This window comes from Scyliorhinus torazame, chromosome 13, assembly GCF_047496885.1.
Source record: "Scyliorhinus torazame isolate Kashiwa2021f chromosome 13, sScyTor2.1, whole genome shotgun sequence".
NCBI classification, from domain to species: Eukaryota; Metazoa; Chordata; class Chondrichthyes; order Carcharhiniformes; family Scyliorhinidae; genus Scyliorhinus; species Scyliorhinus torazame.
This window is the reverse complement of record NC_092719.1, coordinates 100,735,984-100,757,803: the sequence shown is the minus strand read 5'-3', so window position 1 is coordinate 100,757,803 and position 21,820 is coordinate 100,735,984. Positions and strand designations below refer to the sequence as shown.

Below are 21,820 nucleotides of genomic sequence, written 5' to 3'. Positions count from 1 at the left end.
TTTCAGTGAGTGGGTGTGTGTACCGGGCTTGATTTCAGTGAGTGGGTGTGTGTACCTGGCTGTATTTCAGTGAGTGGATGTGTGTACCTGGCTGCATTTCAGTGAGTGGGTGTGTGCACCGGGCAGGATTTCAGTGAGTGGGTGTGTGTACCGGGCTTGATTTCAGTGAGAGTGTGTGTGTACCTGGCTGGATTTCAGTGAGTGGGTGTATGTACCTGGCTGTATTTCACTGAGTGGGTGTGTGTACCTGGCTGGATTTCAGTGAGTGGGTGTGTACCTGGCTGCATTTCAGTGAGTAGGTGTGTGCATCTGGCTGGATTTCAGTGAGTGGGTGTGTACCTGGCTGGATTCCAGTGAGTGGGTGTGTACCTGGCTGCATTTCAGTGAGTGGGTGTGTACCTGGCTGGATTTCAGTGAGTGGGTGTGTGAACCTGGCTGGATTTCAGTGAGTGGGTGTGAACCTGGCTGGATTTCAGTGAATGGGTGTGTGTACCGGACTGGATTTCAGTGAGTGGGTGTGTACCGGGCTGGGTTTCAGTGAGTGGGTGTGTACCTGGCTGCATTTCAGTCAGTGGGTGAGTACCTGGCTGGATTTCAGTGAGTGGGTGTGTGTACCGGACTGGATTTCAGTGAGTGTGTGTGTGTACCGGGCTGGATTTCAGTGAGTGCGTGTGTGTACCTGGCTGCATTTCAGTGAGTGGGTGTGTGTACCGGGCTGGCTTTCAGTGAGTGGGTGTGTGTACCGGGCTGGATTTCAGTGAGTGGGTGTGTCCCTGGCTGCATTTCAGTGAGTGGGTGTGTGCATCTGGCTGGATTTCAGTGAGTGGGTGTGTACCTGGCTGGATTTCAGTGAGTGGGTGTGTACCTGGCTGGATTTCAGTGAGTGGGTGTGTGTACCTGGCTGCATTTCAGTGAGTGGGTGTGTGTACCGGGCTGGATTTCAGTGAGTGGGTGTGTACCTGGCTGCATTTCAGTGAGTGGGTGTGTGCACCTGGCTGGATTTCAGTGAGTGGGTGTGTACCTGGCTGGATTTCAGTGAGAGTGTGTGTGTACCTGCCTGGATTTCAGTGAGTGGGTGTGTACCTGGCTGCATTTCAGTGAGTAGTTGTGTGTGTACCGGGCTGGATTTCAGTGAGAGTGTGTGTGTACCTGGCTGCATTTCAGTGAGTAGTTGTGTGTGTACCGGGCTGGATTTCAGTGAGAGTGTGTGTGTACCTGGCTGGATTTCAGTGAGTGGGTGTGTGTACCTGGCTGTATTTCAGTGAGTGGGTGTGTGTACCTGGCTGGATTTCAGTGAGTGGGTGTGTGTACCGGGCTGGATTTCAGTGAGTGCGTGTGTACCTGGCTGCATTTCAGTGAGTGGGTGTTTGTACCTGGCTGGATTTCAGTGAGTGGGTGTGTGTACCGGGCTGGATTTCAGTGAGTGGGTGTGTACCTGGCTGCATTTCAGTGAGTAGTTGTGTGTGTACCGGGCTGGATTTCAGTGAGAGTGTGTGTGTACCTGGCTGAATTTCAGTGAGTGGGTGTATGTACCTGGCTGTATTTCAGTGAGTGGGTGTGTGTACCGTGCTGGATTTCAGTGAGTGGGTGTGTACCTGGCTGCATTTCAGTGAGTAGGTGTGTGCATCTGGCTGGATTTCAGTGAGTGGGTGTGTACCTGGCTGGATTCCAGTGAGTGGGTGTGTACCTGGCTGGATTTCAGTGAGTGGGTGTGTGTACCTGGCTGGATTTCAGTGAGTGGGTGTGTGTACCTGGCTGGATTTCAGTGAGGGGGTGTGTACCTGGATGCATTTCAGTGAGTAGTTGTGTGTGTACCGGGCTGGATTTCAGTGAGAGTGTGTGTGTACCTGGCTGGATTTCAGTGAGAGTGTGTGTGTACCTGGCTGGATTTCAGTGAGTGGGTGTGTGTACCTGGCTGGATTTCAGTGAGTGGGTGTGTGTACCTGGCTGGATTTCAGTGAGTGGGTATGTGTACCGGGCTGGATTTCAGTGAGTGTGTGTGTACCTGGCTGTATTTCAGTGAGTGGGTGTGTGTACCTGGCTGTATTTAAGTGAGTGGGTGTGTGTACCTGGCTGGATTTCAGTGAGTGGGTGTGTGTACCTGGCTGGATTTCAGTGAGTGGGTATGTGTACCGGGCTGGATTTCAGTGAGTGTGTGTGTACCTGGCTGTATTTCAGTGAGTGGGTGTGTGTACCTGGCTGTATTTAAGTGTGTGGGTGTGTGAACCTGGCTGGATTTCAGTGAGTTTGTGTGTGTACCGGACTGGATTTCAGTGAGTGGGTGTGTGTACCTGGCTGGATTTCAGTGAGTGGGTGTGTACCTGGCTGGATTTCAGTGAGTTGTGTGTGTACCGGGCTGGATTTCAGTGAGTGGGTGTGTGAACCTGGCTGGATTTCAGTGAGTGGGTGTGAACCTGGCTGGATTTCAGTAAATGGGTGTGTGTACCGGACTGGATTTCAGTGAGTGGGTGTGTGAACCTGGCTGGATTTTAGTGAGTGTGTGTGTGTGTACCTGCCTGGATTTCAGTGAGTGGGTGTGTGAACCTGGCTGGATTTCAGTGAGTGTGTGTGTGTACCTGGCTGGATTTCAGTGAGTGGGTGTGTGAACCTGGCTGGATTTCAGTGAGTTTGTGTGTGTACCTGGCTGGATTTCAGTGAGTGGGTGTGTGTACCTGGCTGGATTTCAGTGAGTGGGTGTGTGAACCTGGCTGGATTTCAGTGAGAGTGTGTGTGAACCTGGCTGGATTTCAGTGAGTGGGTGTGTGAACCTGGCTGCATTTCAGTGAGTGGGTGTGTGTACCGGGTTGGATTTCAGTGAGTGGGTGTGTGTACCGGACTGGATTTCAGTGAGTGGGTGTGTGTACCGGACTGGATTTCAGTGAGTGGGTGTGTGTACCTGGTTGGATTTCAGTGAGTGGGTGTGTGTACCTGGCTGGATTTCAGTGAGTGGGTGTGTGTACCTGGTTGGATTTCAGTGACTGGGTGTGTGTACCTGGCTGGATTTCAGTGAGTGGGTATGTGTACCTGGTTGGATTTCAGTGAGTGGGTGTGTGTACCTGGCTGGATTTCAGTGAGTGGGTGTGTGTACCTGGCTGGATTTCAGTGAGTGGGTGTGTACCTGGCTGCATTTCAGTGAGCGGGTGTGTACACCTGGCTGGATTTCAGTGAGTGGGTGTGTACCTGGCTGGATTTCAGTGAGTGGTTGTGTACCTGGCAGGATTTCAGTGAGTGGGTGTTTCCCTGGCTGCATTTCAGTGAGTAGGTGTGTGTACCTGGCTGGATTTCAGTGAGAGTGTGTGTGTACCTGGCTGGATTTCAGTGAGGGGGTGTGTACCTGGATGCATTTCAGTGAGTAGTTGTGTGTGTACCGGGCTGGATTTCAGTGAGAGTGTGTGTGTACCTGGCTGGATTTCAGTGAGAGTGTGTGTGTACCTGGCTGGATTTCAGTGAGTGGGTGTGTGTACCTGGCTGGATTTCAGTGAGTGGGTGTGTGTACCTGGCTGGATTTCAGTGAGTGGGTATGTGTACCGGGCTGGATTTCAGTGAGTGTGTGTGTACCTGGCTGTATTTCAGTGAGTGGGTGTGTGTACCTGGCTGTATTTAAGTGAGTGGGTGTGTGTACCTGGCTGGATTTCAGTGAGTGGGTGTGTGTACCTGGCTGGATTTCAGTGAGTGGGTATGTGTACCGGGCTGGATTTCAGTGAGTGTGTGTGTACCTGGCTGTATTTCAGTGAGTGGGTGTGTGTACCTGGCTGTATTTAAGTGAGTGGGTGTGTGAACCTGGCTGGATTTCAGTGAGTTTGTGTGTGTACCGGACTGGATTTCAGTGAGTGGGTGTGTGTACCTGGCTGGATTTCAGTGAGTGGGTGTGTACCTGGCTGGATTTCAGTGAGTTGTGTGTGTACCGGGCTGGATTTCAGTGAGTGGGTGTGTGAACCTGGCTGGATTTCAGTGAGTGGGTGTGAACCTGGCTGGATTTCAGTAAATGGGTGTGTGTACCGGACTGGATTTCAGTGAGTGGGTGTGTGAACCTGGCTGAATTTTAGTGAGTGTGTGTGTGTGTACCTGCCTGGATTTCAGTGAGTGGGTGTGTGAACCTGGCTGGATTTCAGTGAGTGTGTGTGTGTACCTGGCTGGATTTCAGTGAGTGGGTGTGTGAACCTGGCTGGATTTCAGTGAGTTTGTGTGTGTACCTGGCTGGATTTCAGTGAGTGGGTGTGTGTACCTGGCTGGATTTCAGTGAGTGGGTGTGTGAACCTGGCTGGATTTCAGTGAGAGTGTGTGTGAACCTGGCTGGATTTCAGTGAGTGGGTGTGTGAACCTGGCTGCATTTCAGTGAGTGGGTGTGTGTACCGGGTTGGATTTCAGTGAGTGGGTGTGTGTACCGGACTGGATTTCAGTGAGTGGGTGTGTGTACCGGACTGGATTTCAGTGAGTGGGTGTGTGTACCTAGTTGGATTTCAGTGAGTGGGTGTGTGTACCTGGCTGGATTTCAGTGAGTGGGTGTGTGTACCTGGTTGGATTTCAGTGACTGGGTGTGTGTACCTGGCTGGATTTCAGTGAGTGGGTGTGTGTACCTGGTTGGATTTCAGTGAGTGGGTGTGTGTACCTGGCTGGATTTCAGTGAGTGGGTGTGTGTACCTGGCTGGATTTCAGTGAGTGGGTGTGTACCTGGCTGGATTTCAGTGAGTGGGTGTGTGAACCTGGCTGGATTTCAGTGAGTGGGTGTGTGTACCTGGCTGGATTTCAGTGAGTGGGTGTGTATCTGGCTGGATTTCAGTGAGTGGGTGTGTGAACCGGGCTGGATTTCAGTGAGTGGGTGTGTGTACCGGACTGGATTTCAGTGAGTGGGTGTGTACCTGGCTGGATTTCAGTGAGTGGGTGTGTGTACCGAGCTGGATTTCAGTGAGTGGGTGTGTGAACCTGGCTGGATTTCAGTGAGTGGGTGTGTGTACCTGGCTGGATTTCAGTGAGAGTGTGTGTGTACCTGGCTGGATTTCAGTGAGGGGGTGTGTACCTGGATGCATTTCAGTGAGTAGTTGTGTGTGTACCGGGCTGGATTTCAGTGAGAGTGTGTGTGTACCTGGCTGGATTTCAGTGAGAGTGTGTGTGTACCTGGCTGGATTTCAGTGAGTGGGTGTGTGTACCTGGCTGGATTTCAGTGAGTGGGTGTGTGTACCTGGCTGGATTTCAGTGAGTGGGTATGTGTACCGGGCTGGATTTCAGTGAGTGTGTGTGTACCTGGCTGTATTTCAGTGAGTGGGTGTGTGTACCTGGCTGTATTTAAGTGAGTGGGTGTGTGTACCTGGCTGGATTTCAGTGAGTGGGTGTGTGTACCTGGCTGGATTTCAGTGAGTGGGTATGTGTACCGGGCTGGATTTCAGTGAGTGTGTGTGTACCTGGCTGTATTTCAGTGAGTGGGTGTGTGTACCTGGCTGTATTTAAGTGAGTGGGTGTGTGAACCTGGCTGGATTTCAGTGAGTTTGTGTGTGTACCGGACTGGATTTCAGTGAGTGGGTGTGTGTACCTGGCTGGATTTCAGTGAGTGGGTGTGTACCTGGCTGGATTTCAGTGAGTTGTGTGTGTACCGGGCTGGATTTCAGTGAGTGGGTGTGTGAACCTGGCTGGATTTCAGTGAGTGGGTGTGAACCTGGCTGGATTTCAGTAAATGGGTGTGTGTACCGGACTGGATTTCAGTGAGTGGGTGTGTGAACCTGGCTGAATTTTAGTGAGTGTGTGTGTGTGTACCTGCCTGGATTTCAGTGAGTGGGTGTGTGAACCTGGCTGGATTTCAGTGAGTGTGTGTGTGTACCTGGCTGGATTTCAGTGAGTGGGTGTGTGAACCTGGCTGGATTTCAGTGAGTTTGTGTGTGTACCTGGCTGGATTTCAGTGAGTGGGTGTGTGTACCTGGCTGGATTTCAGTGAGTGGGTGTGTGAACCTGGCTGGATTTCAGTGAGAGTGTGTGTGAACCTGGCTGGATTTCAGTGAGTGGGTGTGTGAACCTGGCTGCATTTCAGTGAGTGGGTGTGTGTACCGGGTTGGATTTCAGTGAGTGGGTGTGTGTACCGGACTGGATTTCAGTGAGTGGGTGTGTGTACCGGACTGGATTTCAGTGAGTGGGTGTGTGTACCTAGTTGGATTTCAGTGAGTGGGTGTGTGTACCTGGCTGGATTTCAGTGAGTGGGTGTGTGTACCTGGTTGGATTTCAGTGACTGGGTGTGTGTACCTGGCTGGATTTCAGTGAGTGGGTGTGTGTACCTGGTTGGATTTCAGTGAGTGGGTGTGTGTACCTGGCTGGATTTCAGTGAGTGGGTGTGTGTACCTGGCTGGATTTCAGTGAGTGGGTGTGTACCTGGCTGGATTTCAGTGAGTGGGTGTGTGAACCTGGCTGGATTTCAGTGAGTGGGTGTGTGTACCTGGCTGGATTTCAGTGAGTGGGTGTGTATCTGGCTGGATTTCAGTGAGTGGGTGTGTGAACCGGGCTGGATTTCAGTGAGTGGGTGTGTGTACCGGACTGGATTTCAGTGAGTGGGTGTGTACCTGGCTGGATTTCAGTGAGTGGGTGTGTGTACCGAGCTGGATTTCAGTGAGTGGGTGTGTGAACCTGGCTGGATTTCAGTGAGTGGGTGTGTGTACCTGGCTGTATTTCAGTGAGTGGGTGTGTGAACCTGGCTGGATTTCAGTGAGTGGGTGTGTGTACCGTGCAGGATTTCAGTGAGTGGGTGTGTACCTGGCTGGATTTCAGTAAGTGGGTGTGTACCAGGCTGGATTTCAGTGAGTGTGTGTGTGTACCTGGCTGGATTTCAGTGAGTGGGTGTGTGTACCATGCTGGATTTCAGTGAGTGGGTGTGTACCTGGCTGGATTTCAGTGAGTGGGTGTGTGAACCTGGCTGGATTTCAGTGAGTTTGTGTGTGTACCGGGCTGGATTTCAGTGAGTGGGTGTGTGTATCTGGCTGGATTTCAGTGAGTGGGTGTGTGTACCGGACTGGATTTCATTGAGTGGGTGTGTGTACCTGGCTGGATTTCAGTGAATGGGTGTGTGAACCTGGCTGGATTTCAGTGAGTGGGTGTGTGAACCTGGCTGGATTTCAGTGAGTGGGTGTGTACCTGGCTGCATTTCAGTAAGTGGGAGTGTGTAACGAACTGGATTTCAGTGAGTGTGTGTGTACCTGGCTGTATTTCAGTGAGTGGGTGTGTGAACCTGGCTGTATTTCAGTGAATGGGTGTGTGAACCTGGCTGGATTTCAGTGAGTGGGTGTGCACCTGGCTGCATTTCAGTAAGTGGGTGTGTGTACCGAACTGGATTTCAGTGAGTGGGTGTGTGTACCTGGCTGTATTTCAGTGAGTGGGTGTGTGAACCTGGCTGTATTTCAGTGAGTGGGTGTGTGTACCGGACTGGATTTCAGTGAGTGGGTGTGTGTACCGGGCTGGATTTCAGTGAATGGGTGTGTACCTGGCTGCATTTCAGTGAGTGGGTGTGTGTACCGGGCTGGATTTCTGTGAGTGAGTGTGTGTACCTGGCTGCATTTCTGTGAGTGGGTGTGTACCTGGCTGGATTTCAGTGAGTGGGTGTGTGCACCTGGCTGGATTTCAGTGAGTGGGTGTGTTTACCTGGCTGCATTTCAGTGAGTGGGTGTGTGTCCCTGGCTGTATTTCAGTGAGTTGGTGTGTGCACCTGCATGGATTTCAGTGAGTGGGTGTGTGAACCTCACTGGATTTCAGTGAGTGGGTGTGTGTACCGGGCTGTATTTCAGTGAGTGGGTGTGTGTACCGGGCTGCATTTCAGTGAGTGGGTGTGTGTACCTGGCTGGATTTCAGTGAGTGGGTGTGTGTACCTGCCTGGATTTCAGTGAGTAGGTGTGTGTACCGGGATGTATTTCAGTGAGTGGGTGTGTGTACTGGGCTGGATTTCAGTGAGTGGGTGTGTGTACCTGGCTCGATTTCTGTGAGTGGGTGTGTGAACCTGCCTGTATTTCAGTGAGTGGGTGTGTGAACCGGGCTGGATTTCAGTGAGTGGGTGTGTGAACCGGGCTGTATTTCAGTGATTGGGTGTGAACCTGGCTGGATTTCAGTGAGTTGGTGTGTGTACCGGACTGGATTTCAGTGAGTGGGTGTGTACCTGGCTGGATTTTAGTGAGTGGGTGTGTACCTGGCTGCATTTCAGTGAGTGGGTGTGTGTACCGGGCTGGATTTCAGTGAGTGGGTGTGTGTAGCTGGCTGGATTTCAGTGAGTGGGTGTGTGTACCTGGCTGCATTTCAGTGAGTGGGTGTGTGTACCGGACTGGATTTCAGTGAGTGGGTGTGTGTACCTGGTTGGATATCAGTGAGTTGGTATGTGTACCGGGCTGGATTTCAGTGAGTGGGTGTGTGTACCTGGCTGGATTTCAGTGAGTCGGTGTGTACCTGGCTGGATTTCAGTGAGTGGGTGTGTGTACCTGGCTGGATTTCAGTGAGTGGATGTGTACCTGGCTGGATTTCAGTGAGTGGGTGTGTACCTGGCTCAATTTCAGTGAGTGGGTGTGTACCTGGCTGGATTTCAGTGAGTGGGTCTGTACCTGGCTGCATTTCAGTGAGTGGGTGTGTGTACCGGACTGGATTTCTGTGAGTCGGTGTGTGTACCTGGCTGGATTTCAGTGAGTGGATGTGTACCTGGCTGGATTTCAGTGAGTGGGTGTGTACCTGGCTCAATTTCAGTGAGTGGGTGTGTACCTGGCTCAATTTCAGTGAGTGGGTGTGTACCTGGCTAGATTTCAGTGAGTGGGTGTGTGAACCTGGCTGGATTTCAGTGAGTGGGTGTGTGAACCTGGCTGGATTTCAGTGAGTGGGTGTGTGTACCGGACTGGATTTCAGTGAGTGGGTGTGTGTACCGGGCTGGATTTCAGTGAGTGGGTGTGTGAACCTGGCTGGATTTCAGTGAGTGGGTGTGTGAACCTGGCTGGATTTCAGTGAGTGGGTGTGTGTACCGGACTGGATTTCAGTGAGTGGGTGTGTGCGTGCTAGTGAGGAAGTGGCTGCGAGATGTAGGGCAGCCGGAGAGAGCAGCAGGTTTGTTTGTATGGCTGTGTGTGGTCACTTGGTCTGTCTCCTCCTACTTATTTCTATCCAGATCAGACACTGCGTGAACTGACACAAGCACAAAACACAGCAATGGGCTTACTTGACTGCGATATCTCTTGGCGTATTTGTAGATTTCACCCATCGCAAAATTGGTGTTAAATTCATTTTGGTATTTCTGTAAAAAGAAAAAGGAAAATGCTTTAACTTCTGTAGCCTTGTTCCTTCCCACAGCGAGCATCAAAGAACCATCAAACATATCAGCAGAGAGGAGAGAAGCAATATTTAACATTGACCTCAGCGAGATTGAGAATGGTTAGATTCAGAGTAAAGCTCCCCCTACACAGCCCCCAACAAACATTCCCAGGTTAGGTGCAGCACAGGGCTAGATGCAGAGTAAAGATCCCTTTACACTGCCCTCATCAAACACTCCCAGGACAGATACAGAACAGGGTTAGGATCAGAGTAAAGCTCCCTCTCCACTGTCCCCATTTAACATTCCAAGGACAGTGGAGAGGGAGCTTTCCTCTGTATTAGAACAAAGAACAATACAGCACAGGAACAGGCCCTTTGGCCCTTCAAGTCTGTACTGGTCATGATACCAACCTTGGCCAAAACTCTCAGCACTTGTTGTACTGTATCCCTCTATACCCATCATATCCATGTGTTTGTCAAGATGCCTTTTAAACGCCATTAACGTATCTGCTTCCACAACCTCCCCGGGCAGCGCATTCCAGGCACTCACCACCCTCTGTGTAAAAAATCTGCCTCGCACATCTCTAAACTTTGCCCCCCGGACCTTAAACCTATGCCCTCTGATGACTTGCCCCTCCACCCTGGGAAAGAGTGCCTGCCCATTCACTCTATCCATGCCCCTCATAATCTTGTAGATCTCTATCAGGTCACCCCTCCACCTGTCGTTCTAATGAAAACAGTCCGAGTCTATTCAGCCCCGACACATAGCTAACACCCTCCAGGCCAGGCAACATCCTGGTAAACCTCCTCTGCACCCTCTCCAAAGCCTCCACATCCTTCTGGTAGTGTGGCGATGAGAATTGTGCGCAATATTCCAAGTGGGGTCTTACCAAAGTTCTATACAACTGTAGCATGGCTTGCCAATTCCCTCTACACTGTCCACATCAAACACCCCCAAGACAGATACAACACGTGGTGAGACACGGAATAATGCTCCCTCTCCACTCTCAGTTGCTGTTCTTTGCTCTGGTGTTTGGTGCTTACCCGGGACTCCTCTGCAAGGTGAGCATTCATTTCCTGCTCACTTAATGTAATCATCTCCTGGATCTCCCTGTAATATTTCTGCACGGCCTTCTTGTACTCTGGAATTTCCTTGGCATACAAGAGTTTATTTGTAGGTGAATCCTAGTGAAAAAAATGATAGCGTGTCATGATCACAGAGAGCCCTGGACACACTAGAAACCTCAAGAACGGATATTTCCTTTGCGTGCTACAGAGGGAGTGCTTCACTGACAGAGGTACCATGAAACTGAGGCCCCATTTGTCCTCAGAAACTCAAGATGAGCAGGGAAGTTCTCTGCAGAGTTGTGACCAATATTTATTCTTCAACCTATATCACTAAAATCATTGCTGCTCTTGTGATCTTGCTGTGGGCTGTCCGACAGTTAAAGTACACTTCAAAGAACTTCTTTGCTTGTGAAGATTTGAGACATAGTTGAGGATGAGAAAGGTGCTATAGAAATGCAAGTCCTTCCTCATATCATTAATTTAGTTTCACTGCAGATGTTGTCTTGCAGTCTATCCTTTCAAGACCCTTTGAACATACAACAAGCGAGTGGAATAAATGTCAATTTCGGGATCAAATAGGAGTTTCAAATTATATTTGGGACTTTCTCACTGCGATGGCAAGTCACAAAATGTCAACTCAGACTCCAGCTAAAGATCCAATACCAATAATATAATTAACACAAATCTAATCTACCGCTTCGATTAGATTCCAGTCACCAGATAAGGTGGGTGAACTTGCGGCATGGACTGGTACCTGGGACTTCGATGTTGTGGCCATTTTGGAGACATGGATAGAGCAGGGACAGGAATGGTTGTTGCAGGTGCCGGGGTTTAGATATTTCAGTAAGTTCAGGGAAGGTGGTAAAAGAGGGGGAGGGGTGGCATTGTTAGTCAAGGAGAGTATTACGGTGGCAGAAAGGACGTTTGATGAGGACTCGTCGATTGAGGTAGTATGGGCTGAGGTTAGAAACAGGAAAGGAGAGGTCACCCTGTTAGGGGTTTTCTATAGGCCTCCAAAAAGTTCCAGAGATGTAGAGGACAGGATTGCAAAGATGATTCTGGAAAGGAGCGAAAGCAACAGGGTAGTTGTTATGGGGGACTTTAACTTTCAAAATATTGACTGGAAACGCTATAGTTCGAGTACTTTAGATGGGTCTGTTTTTGTCCAATGTGTGCAGGAGGGTTTCCTGACACAGTATGTAGATAGGCCAATGAGAGGCGAGGCCGTATTGGATTTGGTACTGGGTAATGAACCAGGACAAGTGTTAGATTTGGAGGTAGGTGAGCACTTTGGTGATAGTGACCACAATTTGATTACGTTTACTTTAGTGATGGAAAGGGATAGGTATATACTGCAGGGCAAGAGTTATATCTGGGGGAAAGGCAATTATGATGTGATAAGGCAAGACGTAGGATGCATCAGATGGAGAGGAAAACTGCAGGGGATGGGCACAATGGAAATGTGGAGCTTGTTCAAGGAATAGCTACTGCGTGTCCTTGATGAGTATGTACCTGTTAGACAGGGAGGAAGTGGTCGAGCAAGGGAACCGTGGTTTACTAAGGCAGTCGAAACACTTGTCAAGAGGAAGAAGGAGGCTTATGTAAAGATGAGACATGAAGGTTCAGTAAGGGCGCTCGAGAGTTACAAGTTAGCTAGGAAGGACCTAAAGAGATTTAAGAAGAGCCAGGAGGGGACATGAGAAGTCTTTGGCAGGTAGGATCAAGGATAACCCTAAAGCTTTCTATAGATATGTCAGGAATAAAAGAATGACTAGGGTAAGAGTAGGGCCAGCCAAGGACAGTATTGGGAAGTTGTGCTTGGAGTCCGAGAAGATAGGAGAGGTGCTAAATGAATATTTTTCGTCCGTATTCACACAGGAAAAAGACAATGTTGAGGTTGAGGTTCATAAGGAGGGGGTGTTAACAATTCTGGAGAGGGTGAAAATAGATCAGTCCCCTGGGCTGGATGGGATTTATCCTAGGATTTTCTGGGAAGCTAGGGAGGAGATTGCTGAGCCTTTGGCTTTGATCTTTACGTCATCTTTGTCAACAAGAATAGTGCCAGAAGATTGGAGGATAGCAAATGTTGTCCCCTTGTTCAAGAAGGGGAGTAGAGACACTCCCCGTAACTATAGACCAGTGAGCCTTACTTCTGTTGTGGGCAAAAACTTGGAAAGGTTTGTAAGAGACCCTGGGCGCGATTCTCCACTCCCACGCCGGTTGCGAGAATCGCCAGGGCCGCCAAAATTTCCCGGGACGCCGGCCCGACGCCCTCCCGCGATTCTCCCAAGCGGCGGGTACGGCCTGGTCAAGTTTCGCGGGCCGCAGGCCGGAGAATCTCCGGAAACACCGAAAATGGCAATTCTCCGGCACCCCCGCTATTCTGAGGCCCGGATGGGCCGAGCGGCCAGGCCAAAACGGCGGGTTCCCCCCGGCGCCGTCCACACCTGGTCGCTGCAGTCGTGAGCGGTGCGTGAACGCTGGGGGGGCGGCCTGCGGAGCGGGGGGGGGGGGGGCGAGGGGGGATACCTCAGATGTGGGGTGGCCCGCGATCGGTGCCCACCGATCGTCGGGCCGTCCTCTCTGAAGGAGGACCTCCTTTCTTCCGCGGCCCCGCAAGATCCGTCCGCCATCTTCTTGCGGGGCGGACTTAGAGAGGACGGCAATGACGCATGCGCGGATGACACCCGTTATGAGGCGCCGGCCGCGTCATCTATGCGGCGCCACTTTTACGCGGGCGACAAGGCCTGGCGCGTGTACATGACGCGGCCCCGATCCTGGCCCATTGTCAGGGCCTGAATCGGTCGGGACTGGTGCCCTTTCGTGCCGTTGTGAACCTCCCACTTCAGCGCGGGAGTGGAGAATCCCGCCCAGGGTGTATAATCATCTAGAAAGGAATAATTTGATTAGACATAGTCAACACGGTTTCGTGAAGGGTAGGTCGTGCCTCACAAACCTTATTGAGTTCTTTGAGATGGTGACCAAACAGGTGGATGAGGGTAAAGCAGTTGATGGGGTGTATATGGATTTCAATAAAGCATTTGATAAGGTTCCCCATGGTAGGCTACTGCAGAAAATACGGAAGCATGGGATTCACGGAGATGTAGTAGTTTGGATCAGAAATTGGCTAACTGGAAGAAGACAAAGGGTGGTGGTTGATGGGAAGTGTTCAGACTGGAGTGCAGTTACTAGTGGTGTACCACAAGGATCTGTTTTGGGGCCACTGCTGTTTTTCATTTTTATAAATGACCTGGAGGAGGGCGTAGAAGGATGGGTGAGTAAATTTGCAGATGACACTAAAGTCGGTGGAGTTGTGGACAGTGCGGAAGGATGTTACAAGTTACAGAGGGACATAGATAAGCTGCAGCGCTGGGCTGAGAGGTGGCAAATGGAGTTTAATGCAGAAAAGTGTGAGGTGATTCATTTTGGAAGGAGTAACAGGAAGACAGAGTACTGGGCTAATGGTAAGATTCTTGGCAGTGTGGATGAGCAGAGAGATCTCAGTGTCCATGTACATAGATCCCTGAAAGTTGCCACTCAGTTGAGAGGGTTGTTAAGAAGGCGTACGGTATGTTAGCTTTTATTGGTAGAGGGATTGAGTTTCGGAGCCATGGGGTCATGTTGCAGCTGTACAAAACTCTGGTGCGGCCGCATTTGGAGTATTGTGTGCAATTTTGGTCGCCGCATTATAGGAAGGATGTGGAAGCATTGGAAAGGGTGCAGAGGAGATTTACCTGAATGTTGCCCGGTATGGAGGGAAGATCTTATGAGGAAAGGCTGAGGGACTTGAGGCTGTTTTCATTAGAGAGAAGAAGGTTAAGAGGTGACTTAATTGAGGCATACAAGATGATCAGAGGATTGGACAGGGTGGACAGTGAGAGCCTTTTTCCTCGGATGGTGATGTCTAGCACGAGGGGGCATAGCTTTAAATTGAGGGGAGATAGATATAAGACAGATGTCAGAGGTAGATTCTTTACTCAGAGAGTAGTAAGGGTGTGGAATGCCCTGCCTGCAACAGTAGTGGACTCGCCAACACTAAGGGTATTCAAATGGTCATTGGATAGACATATGGACGATAAGGGAATAGTGTAGATGGGCTTTAGAGTGGTTTCACAGGTCGGCGCAACATCGAGGGCCGAAGGGCCTGTACTGCGCTGTAATAAAAAAATTTTAAAAATAAAAGTAACTCACCCCTGGGTATCTGTTATTCCATATATAAACCACCCCGAACCCCTCGATTAGATTCCAGTCTGTAACTCACCCCCGGGAATCTGTTATTCCATATATAAACCATCCCGAACCCCTCGATCAGATTCCAGTCTGTAATTCACTCCCGAGTATCTGTTAATCTATATATAAACCACCCCGAACCCCTCGATTAGATTCCAGTCTGTAACTCACCCCCGGGAATCTGTTATTCCATATATAAACCATCCCGAACCCCTCGATCAGATTCCAGTCTGTAATTCACTCCCGAGTATCTGTTAATCTATATATAAACCACCCCAAACCCCTTCATTAGATTCCAGTCTGTAATTCACTCCCGGGTATCTGTTATTGTGTATATAAACCACCCCGAACCCCTCGATTAGATTCCAGTTTGTAACTCACTCCCGAGTATCTGTTATTCTATGTATAAACCACCCCGAGCCCCTCGATTAGATTCCAGTCTGCCCGGGTATGTGTTATTCTATTTATAAACTGCTCCGAACCCCTCAATTAGATTCCAGTCTGTAACTCACTCCCGGGTATCTGTTATTCTATACATAAACCACCCCGAACCCCTCGATTAGATTCCAGTCTGTAACTCACTCCCGGGTATCTGTTATTCTATATATAAACCACCCCGAACCCCTCGATTAGATTCCAGTCTGTAACTCACTCCTGGGTATCTGTTATTCTATATATAAACTAACCTAAATCCCTCGATTAGATTCCAGTCTGTAACTCACTCCCGGGTATCTTTATTCTATATATAAACACCCTGAACCCCTCGATTAGATTCCAGTCTGTAACTCACTCCCGGGTATCTTTATTCTATATATAAACCACTCCAAACCCGTCAATTAGATTCCCGACTGGAATTCACTCCCGGGTATCTGTTATTCTATATATAAACCACTCATACTCCTCCTCGGTCAGCTTCCAGTCTGTAATTGCTCATTGGATTCGCTGATTTACCTTGCCTAGTTGGAGGTCAGAAATGGAGCAGGCGTCGATGAAAGCCTGGGCTATCACTGAGAGACAAGCATCCATGTGATCAGTCTTCTCCACATCAAAGACAAACTGCGGATTTTTCAAGATATTCACCCAAAACCGCAGTGGCAAGCTGGAATGGAGGGAAAATCATCCATCAATCCACAGAATACAAGACTGACTGGGGGCAGACTCCTGGACACAAAGGTACGGAGGGGAATGACCCAGGGGAGGTGGGGGGAGATGGAGACTCCACGCCCCAGTGGTTGGGGGGTGACACCAAGACAAGGGGGGGAGGGGAAGAGTCTCCAGGACCCGTGGGAGTGTGGGGATGGGAGCCTCTAGCACCCGGGAAGGGGAGCCTCCAGGACTGTGGGGGCGGGGAGGGGGGAGACCCCAGGGTGTGGCACGACTCCTGACCAGGAGTACATACCAGGACCTAGTGTGAGGGGGTCTCGAGGAACAAGTGTGGGGGGGAGGTGGGTCCAGCGGCTTTGGGGAGGGGACCTCCAGGACCTGGGGAGCAGAGAATCCAGCACCGGTCGGGAGGCATGGTGGGAGGGGTGGGGGGGGGGAAGAGAGAGAGAGAGAGACTCCAGAATCGGGGCGGGGGGTTTGAGACTGCAGAATCCAGGGGGTTGGGGTCTCCAGGACCCATGGTTGGGGGTGGAGCGGGGAAGGGGTGGGGATGCGGATGACCCCAGATGCAAAGAATTCTTTGCTCCGGTTGAATGAGAAAAGCATATGTTGCAGTCTTAGTACTGACAATATTATCTCTCACTTTGCTCATTGTCAATCTGCAGAGAGCTCTGAAAGCTTCCCTGTGAAATCTAATAGAATCATGAAAGAGTGTCTCTGAGAATCACCTGGGAAAGAGGTCCACAATTCAGAGTTGTGTCCAGGTGGTGTTTCACCATACACAGCAGTGATATTCACACAGTGTGATAGAACATAAGAACATAAGAACATAAGAACTAGGAGCAGGAGTAGGCCACCTGGCCCCTCGAGCCTGCTCCACCATTCAATGAGATCATGGCTGATCTTTTGTGGACTCAGCTCCACTTTCCGGCCCGAACACCATAACCCTTAATCCCTTTATTCTTCAAAAAACTATCTTTATCTTCAAAACATTTAATGAAGGAGCCTCTACTGCTTCACTGGGCAAGGAATTCCATAGATTCACAACCCTTTGGGTGAAGAAGTTCCTCCTAAACTCAGTCCTAAATCTACTTCCCCTTATTTTGAGGCTATGCCCCCTAGTTCTGCTTTCACCCACCAGTGGAAACAACCTGCCCGCATCTATCCTATCTATTCCCTTCATAATCTTATATGTTTCTATAAGATCCCCCCTCATCCTTCTAAATTCCAATGAGTACAGTCCCGGTCTACTCAACCTCTCCTCGTAATCCAACCCCTTCAGCTCTGGGATTAACCTAGTGCACACCCTCCAGTGCCAGTCCGTCTCTGCACAGCAGCATGTTTTAATATTTTATCATTTAAATAATAATCCCTTTTGCTGTTATTCCTACCAAAATGGATAACCTCACATTTGTCAACATTGTATTCCATCTGCCAGACCCTAGCCCATTCACTTAGCCTATCCAAATCCCTCTGCAGACTTCCAGTATCCTCTGCACTTTTTGCTTTACCACTTATCTTAGTGTCGTCTGCAAACTTGGACACATTGCCCTTGGTCCCCAACTCCAAATCATCTATGTAAATTGTGAACAGTTGTGGGCCCAACACTGATCCCTGAGGGACACCACTAGCTACTGATTGCCAACCAGAGAAACACCCATTAATCCCCACTCTTTGCTTTCTATTAATTAACCAATCCTCTATCCATGCTACTACTTTCCGCTTAATGCCATGCATCTTTATCTTATGCAACAACCTTTTGTGTGGCACCTTGTCAAAGGCTTTCTGGAAATCCAGGTATACCACATCCATTGGCTCCCCGTTATCTACCGCACTGTTAATGTCCTCAAAAAATTCCACTAAATTAGTTAAGCACGACCTGCCCTTTATGAACCCATGCTGCGTCTGTCCAATGGGACAATTTCCATCCAGATGCCTCGCTATTTCATCCTTGATGACAGATTCCAGCATCTTCCCTACTACCGAAGTTAAGCTCACTGGCCTATAATTACCCACTTTCTGCCTACTTCCTTTTTTAAACAGTGGTGTCACGTTTGCTAATTTCCAATCCGCCGGGACCACCCCAGAGTCTAGTGAATTTTGGTAAATTATCACTAGTGCATTTGCAATTTCCCTAGCCATCTCTTTTAGCACTCTGGGATGCATCCCATCAGGGCCAGGAGACTTGTCTACCTTTAGCCCCATTAGCTTGCCCATCACTACCTCCTTGGTGATATCAATCCTCTCAAGGTCCTCACCTGTCATAGCCTCATTTCCATCAGTCACTGGCATGTTATTTGTGTCTTCCACTGTGAAGACCGACCCAAAAAACCTGTTCAGTTCCTCAGCCATTTCCTCATCTCCCATTATTAAATCTCCCTTCTCATCCTCTAAAGGACCAATATTTACCTTAGCCACTCTTTTTTGTTTTATGTATTTGTAGAAACTTTTACTATCTGTTTTTATATTCTGAGCAAGTTTACTCTCATAATCTATCTTACTCTTCTTTATAGCTTTTTTAGTAGCTTTCTGTTGCCCCCTAAAGATTTCCCAGTCCTCTAGTCTCCCACTGATCTTTGCTACTTTGTATGTTTTTTCCTTCAATTTGATACTCTCCCTTATTTCCTTCGATATCCACGGTCGATTTTCCCTCTTTTTACTGTCCTTCCTTTTTGTTGGTATAAACCTTTGCTGGGCACTGTGAAAAATCACTTGGAAGGTTCTCCACTGTTCCTCAACTGTTTCACCATAAAGTCTTTGCTCCCAGTCTACCTTAGCTAGTTCTTCTCTCATCCCATTGTAATCTCCTTTGTTTAAGCACAAAACACTCGTGCTTGATTTTACCTTCTCACCCTCCATCTGTATTTTAAATTCCACCATATTGTGATCGCTCCTTCCGAGAGGATCCCTAACTATGAGATCCTGAATCAATCCTGTCTCATTACACAGGACCAGATCTAGGACCGCTTGTTCCCTCGTAGGTTCCATTACATACTGTTCGAGGAAACTATCGCGGATACATTCTATAAACTCCTCCTCAAGGCTGCCTTGACCGACCTGGTTAAACCAATCAACATGTAGATTAAAATCCCCCATGATAACTGCTGTACCATTTCTACATGCATCTGTTATTTCTTTGTTTATTGCCTGCCCCACCATAATGTTACTATTTGGTGGCCTATAGATTACTCCTATCAGTGACTTTTTCGCCTTACTATTCCTGATTTCCACCCAAATGGATTCAACCTTATCCTCCATAGCACCGATGTCATCCCTTACTGTTGCCCGGATGTCATCCTTAAATAACAGAGCTACACCACCTCCCTTACCATCCACTCTGTCCTTCCGAAAAGTTTGATACCCTCGGATATTTAACTCCCAGTCGTGACCATCCTTTAACCATGTTTCAGTAATGGCCACTAAATCATAGTCATTCACGATGATTTGCGCCATCAACTCATTTACCTTATTCCGAATACTACGAGCATTCAGGTAAAGTACACTTATGTCGGCTTTTTTACCTCTGTTCTTAATCTTAACACCTCGATCAGTAACCTCTCCTAAGTTATATTTCCTCTTAACCTTTCTCCTAACTTTCCTTGTCGTCGAACCCACATCTTCCTGTAACAACCTGCCGCATCGCTTACCATTAATGTTTTCACTTCCCGTTTTATTTCTTTTAGTATTCCTGGTCCTATTCACTGAGCTCCCCTCAGTCACTGTACCTTGTACTGTCGCCCTTTTTGATTTTTGACTATGGCTTCTCTGCCTTACACTTTCCCCTTACTGCCTTTTATTTCTGTCCCTGTTTTACTACCTTCCAACTTCCTGCATTGGTTCCCATCCCCCTGCCACATTAGTTTAAACTCTCCCCAACAGCTCTAGCAAACACCCCCCCTAGGACATCGGTTCCAGTCCTGCCCAGGTGCAGACCGTCCAGTTTGTACTGGTCCCACCTCCCCCAGAATCGGTTCCAATGTCCCAGGAATTTGAATCCCTCCCTCTTGCACCATCTCTCGAGCCACGTATTCATCCTCTCTATCCTGACATTCCTACTCTGACTAGCTCGTGGCACTGGTAGCAATCCTGAGATTACTACCTTTGAGGTCCTACTTTTTAGTTTAACTCCTAGCTCCCTAAATTCAGCTTGTAGGACCTCGTCCCGTTTTTTACCTATATCGTTGGTGCCTATGTGCACCACGACAGCTGGCTGTTCACCCTCCCCCCCCAGAATGTCCTGCAGCCGCTCCGAGACATCCTTGACCCTTGCACCAGGGAGGCAACATACCATCCTGGAGTCTCGATTGCGTCCGCAGAACCGCCTTGCTAGAACACACCAAGAGCTACTCGAAAACTGCCGCCTCACCTATTGGTTTTCCAGATGTGCAGTGTATCCGGGTCCGTGGTTCCCCGTTTCTCCGCCTGCTCCTCCAGGAAATCAAAGAAATATTTCACAGCAAAGGGGGGTTTTACTGCATGGATACTGAGCACCGCACGAAATAAATCATCCAGGAACTTCTGCAGAGTACCCTACAAGCAAGAGGAACAGAATCAATTAGGATTGTTCAGGTAGGCTGAAAGATAATGAATGAATGAATCTCTTCATAGCTCCAAGTGTGGGTAGTGAGTTACTTGGAGGGGAACCTCCAGGTGGTGGGTTTCCCAGGAATCTGCTGCTCTTGTCCTTCTAGATGGTAGTGGTTTTGGGTTTGGGAGGTGCTGCCGAAGGAACGTTGGTGAGTTACTGCAGTGCATCTTGTAGGTGGTACACAAGACTGTCACTGTGCGTCAGTGGTGGAGGGTTTAAAGGTTTGTGGAAGGGATAATAATCAAGTGGGGATGCTTTGTCCTGGATGGTGTTGAGCTGCTCAAGTGTTGTTGGAGCTGCACTCATCCAGGCAAGTGGAGAGTATTCCATTGCACTCCTGACTTGTGCCTTGTAGATGGTGGACAGGCTTTGGGGGTCAGGAGGTGAGCTAATCACTGCAGGATTCCCAGTCACTGACATGCTCTTGTAGCCACTGTACTTATATGGCTGGTCCAGCTCAGTTTCTCATCAATGGTAACCCCCAGGATGTCCTCTCTTGTAGGTCATTGCCTGGCACTTGTGCTTGTTCTTGTCAGCCCAAGCCTGGATATTGTCCAGGTTTTGCTGCATTTGGGCATGAACTGTTTCAGTATCTGAGATGTGGCAAATAGTGCTGAAGATTGTGCAGTCATCCACAAACATCCCCACTCCTGACCACATGATGGAAGGTAAAAGGTAAAGTCCCCATAGTCCCAGATGACCATAATCTGCTTTTCCCTTTGAGGGGGAGAGCTGACTGGTGGTAATTTAACCTGAGGATCTCCACGCCTCAGGCAAGGGGCAGGGTTGAGAAGGTGGAGCCTTCATGATGGAAGGAAGCTTATGATGCAGCAGCTGAAGATGGTTGGGCCTAGGACACTATCCTGCAGTAATGTCCTGAGCTGAAATGATTGACCTCCAACCATCACAAACATCTTCCTTTGTGTCAGGTATGACTCCAACCAGTGGGTAGCTTCCCCCGATTTGCATTGACTGCAGTTTTGTTAGTGCTCCTTGATGCCACATTTGGTCAAATGCTGTAACAGTCAGTCTCACTTCACTTTTGATAAGTGGACCAAAATTGTACACAGTGCTCCAGGTGTGGTCTCAACAAGGCTTTGTACAGCTGCAGCAAGATGGTAGAACTGGCAGAGCTTAGAACTGATATTGTGGTGAATGTATTGAACTGAATATGAACTGTCTGTATAGTACTGTGACCTATGACCAGGAAATGATAATACGATCTACTTCCAGGTACTGTACTTCACTCATTTGTACAGCAGACACTGGCAGGCAAGTTCCTGGATAATAAAGCCTTATGTTCACTCGTTCTCACAGTCTCGCAGTGATTTGATGGTATATCAATTTATTATCCAGCGACATCACCATGGAAGCTGCTCTAAAGCCAGATAAACTCGAACTCGACGCACGAGCAACAGAAGCTAAAGAGATCTTCTCCCACTGGCTTTGCTGTTTTGAGGCCTACCTCGACTCCTCCACAATGCCTCCCTCCGAAACCCTCAAGCTGTGCCTCCTCCACGCACGGGTGAGCCATCAAATCTCTGTAATGATAGAGAAAGCTGCCACGTACGAGGCGGC

At 49.1% G+C, this 21,820-nt stretch overlaps 1 protein-coding gene across 1 annotated transcript in view; it reads right to left on the bottom strand.

Moving 5' to 3' along the window:
• plxnd1 (plexin D1) overlaps nt 1-21,820 on the bottom strand; it is a 599,181-nt gene that overhangs the window by 99,285 nt on the left and 478,076 nt on the right. Inside the window, exons 32-35 of the mRNA XM_072471999.1 lie at nt 20,021-20,184; nt 15,502-15,649; nt 10,297-10,437; nt 9,161-9,235 (exon numbers count right to left, since the gene is read on the bottom strand). Coding sequence (XP_072328100.1) covers nt 9,161-9,235; nt 10,297-10,437; nt 15,502-15,649; nt 20,021-20,184 — 528 coding nt within the window. The remainder of the gene's footprint in view (nt 1-9,160; nt 9,236-10,296; nt 10,438-15,501; nt 15,650-20,020; nt 20,185-21,820) is intronic.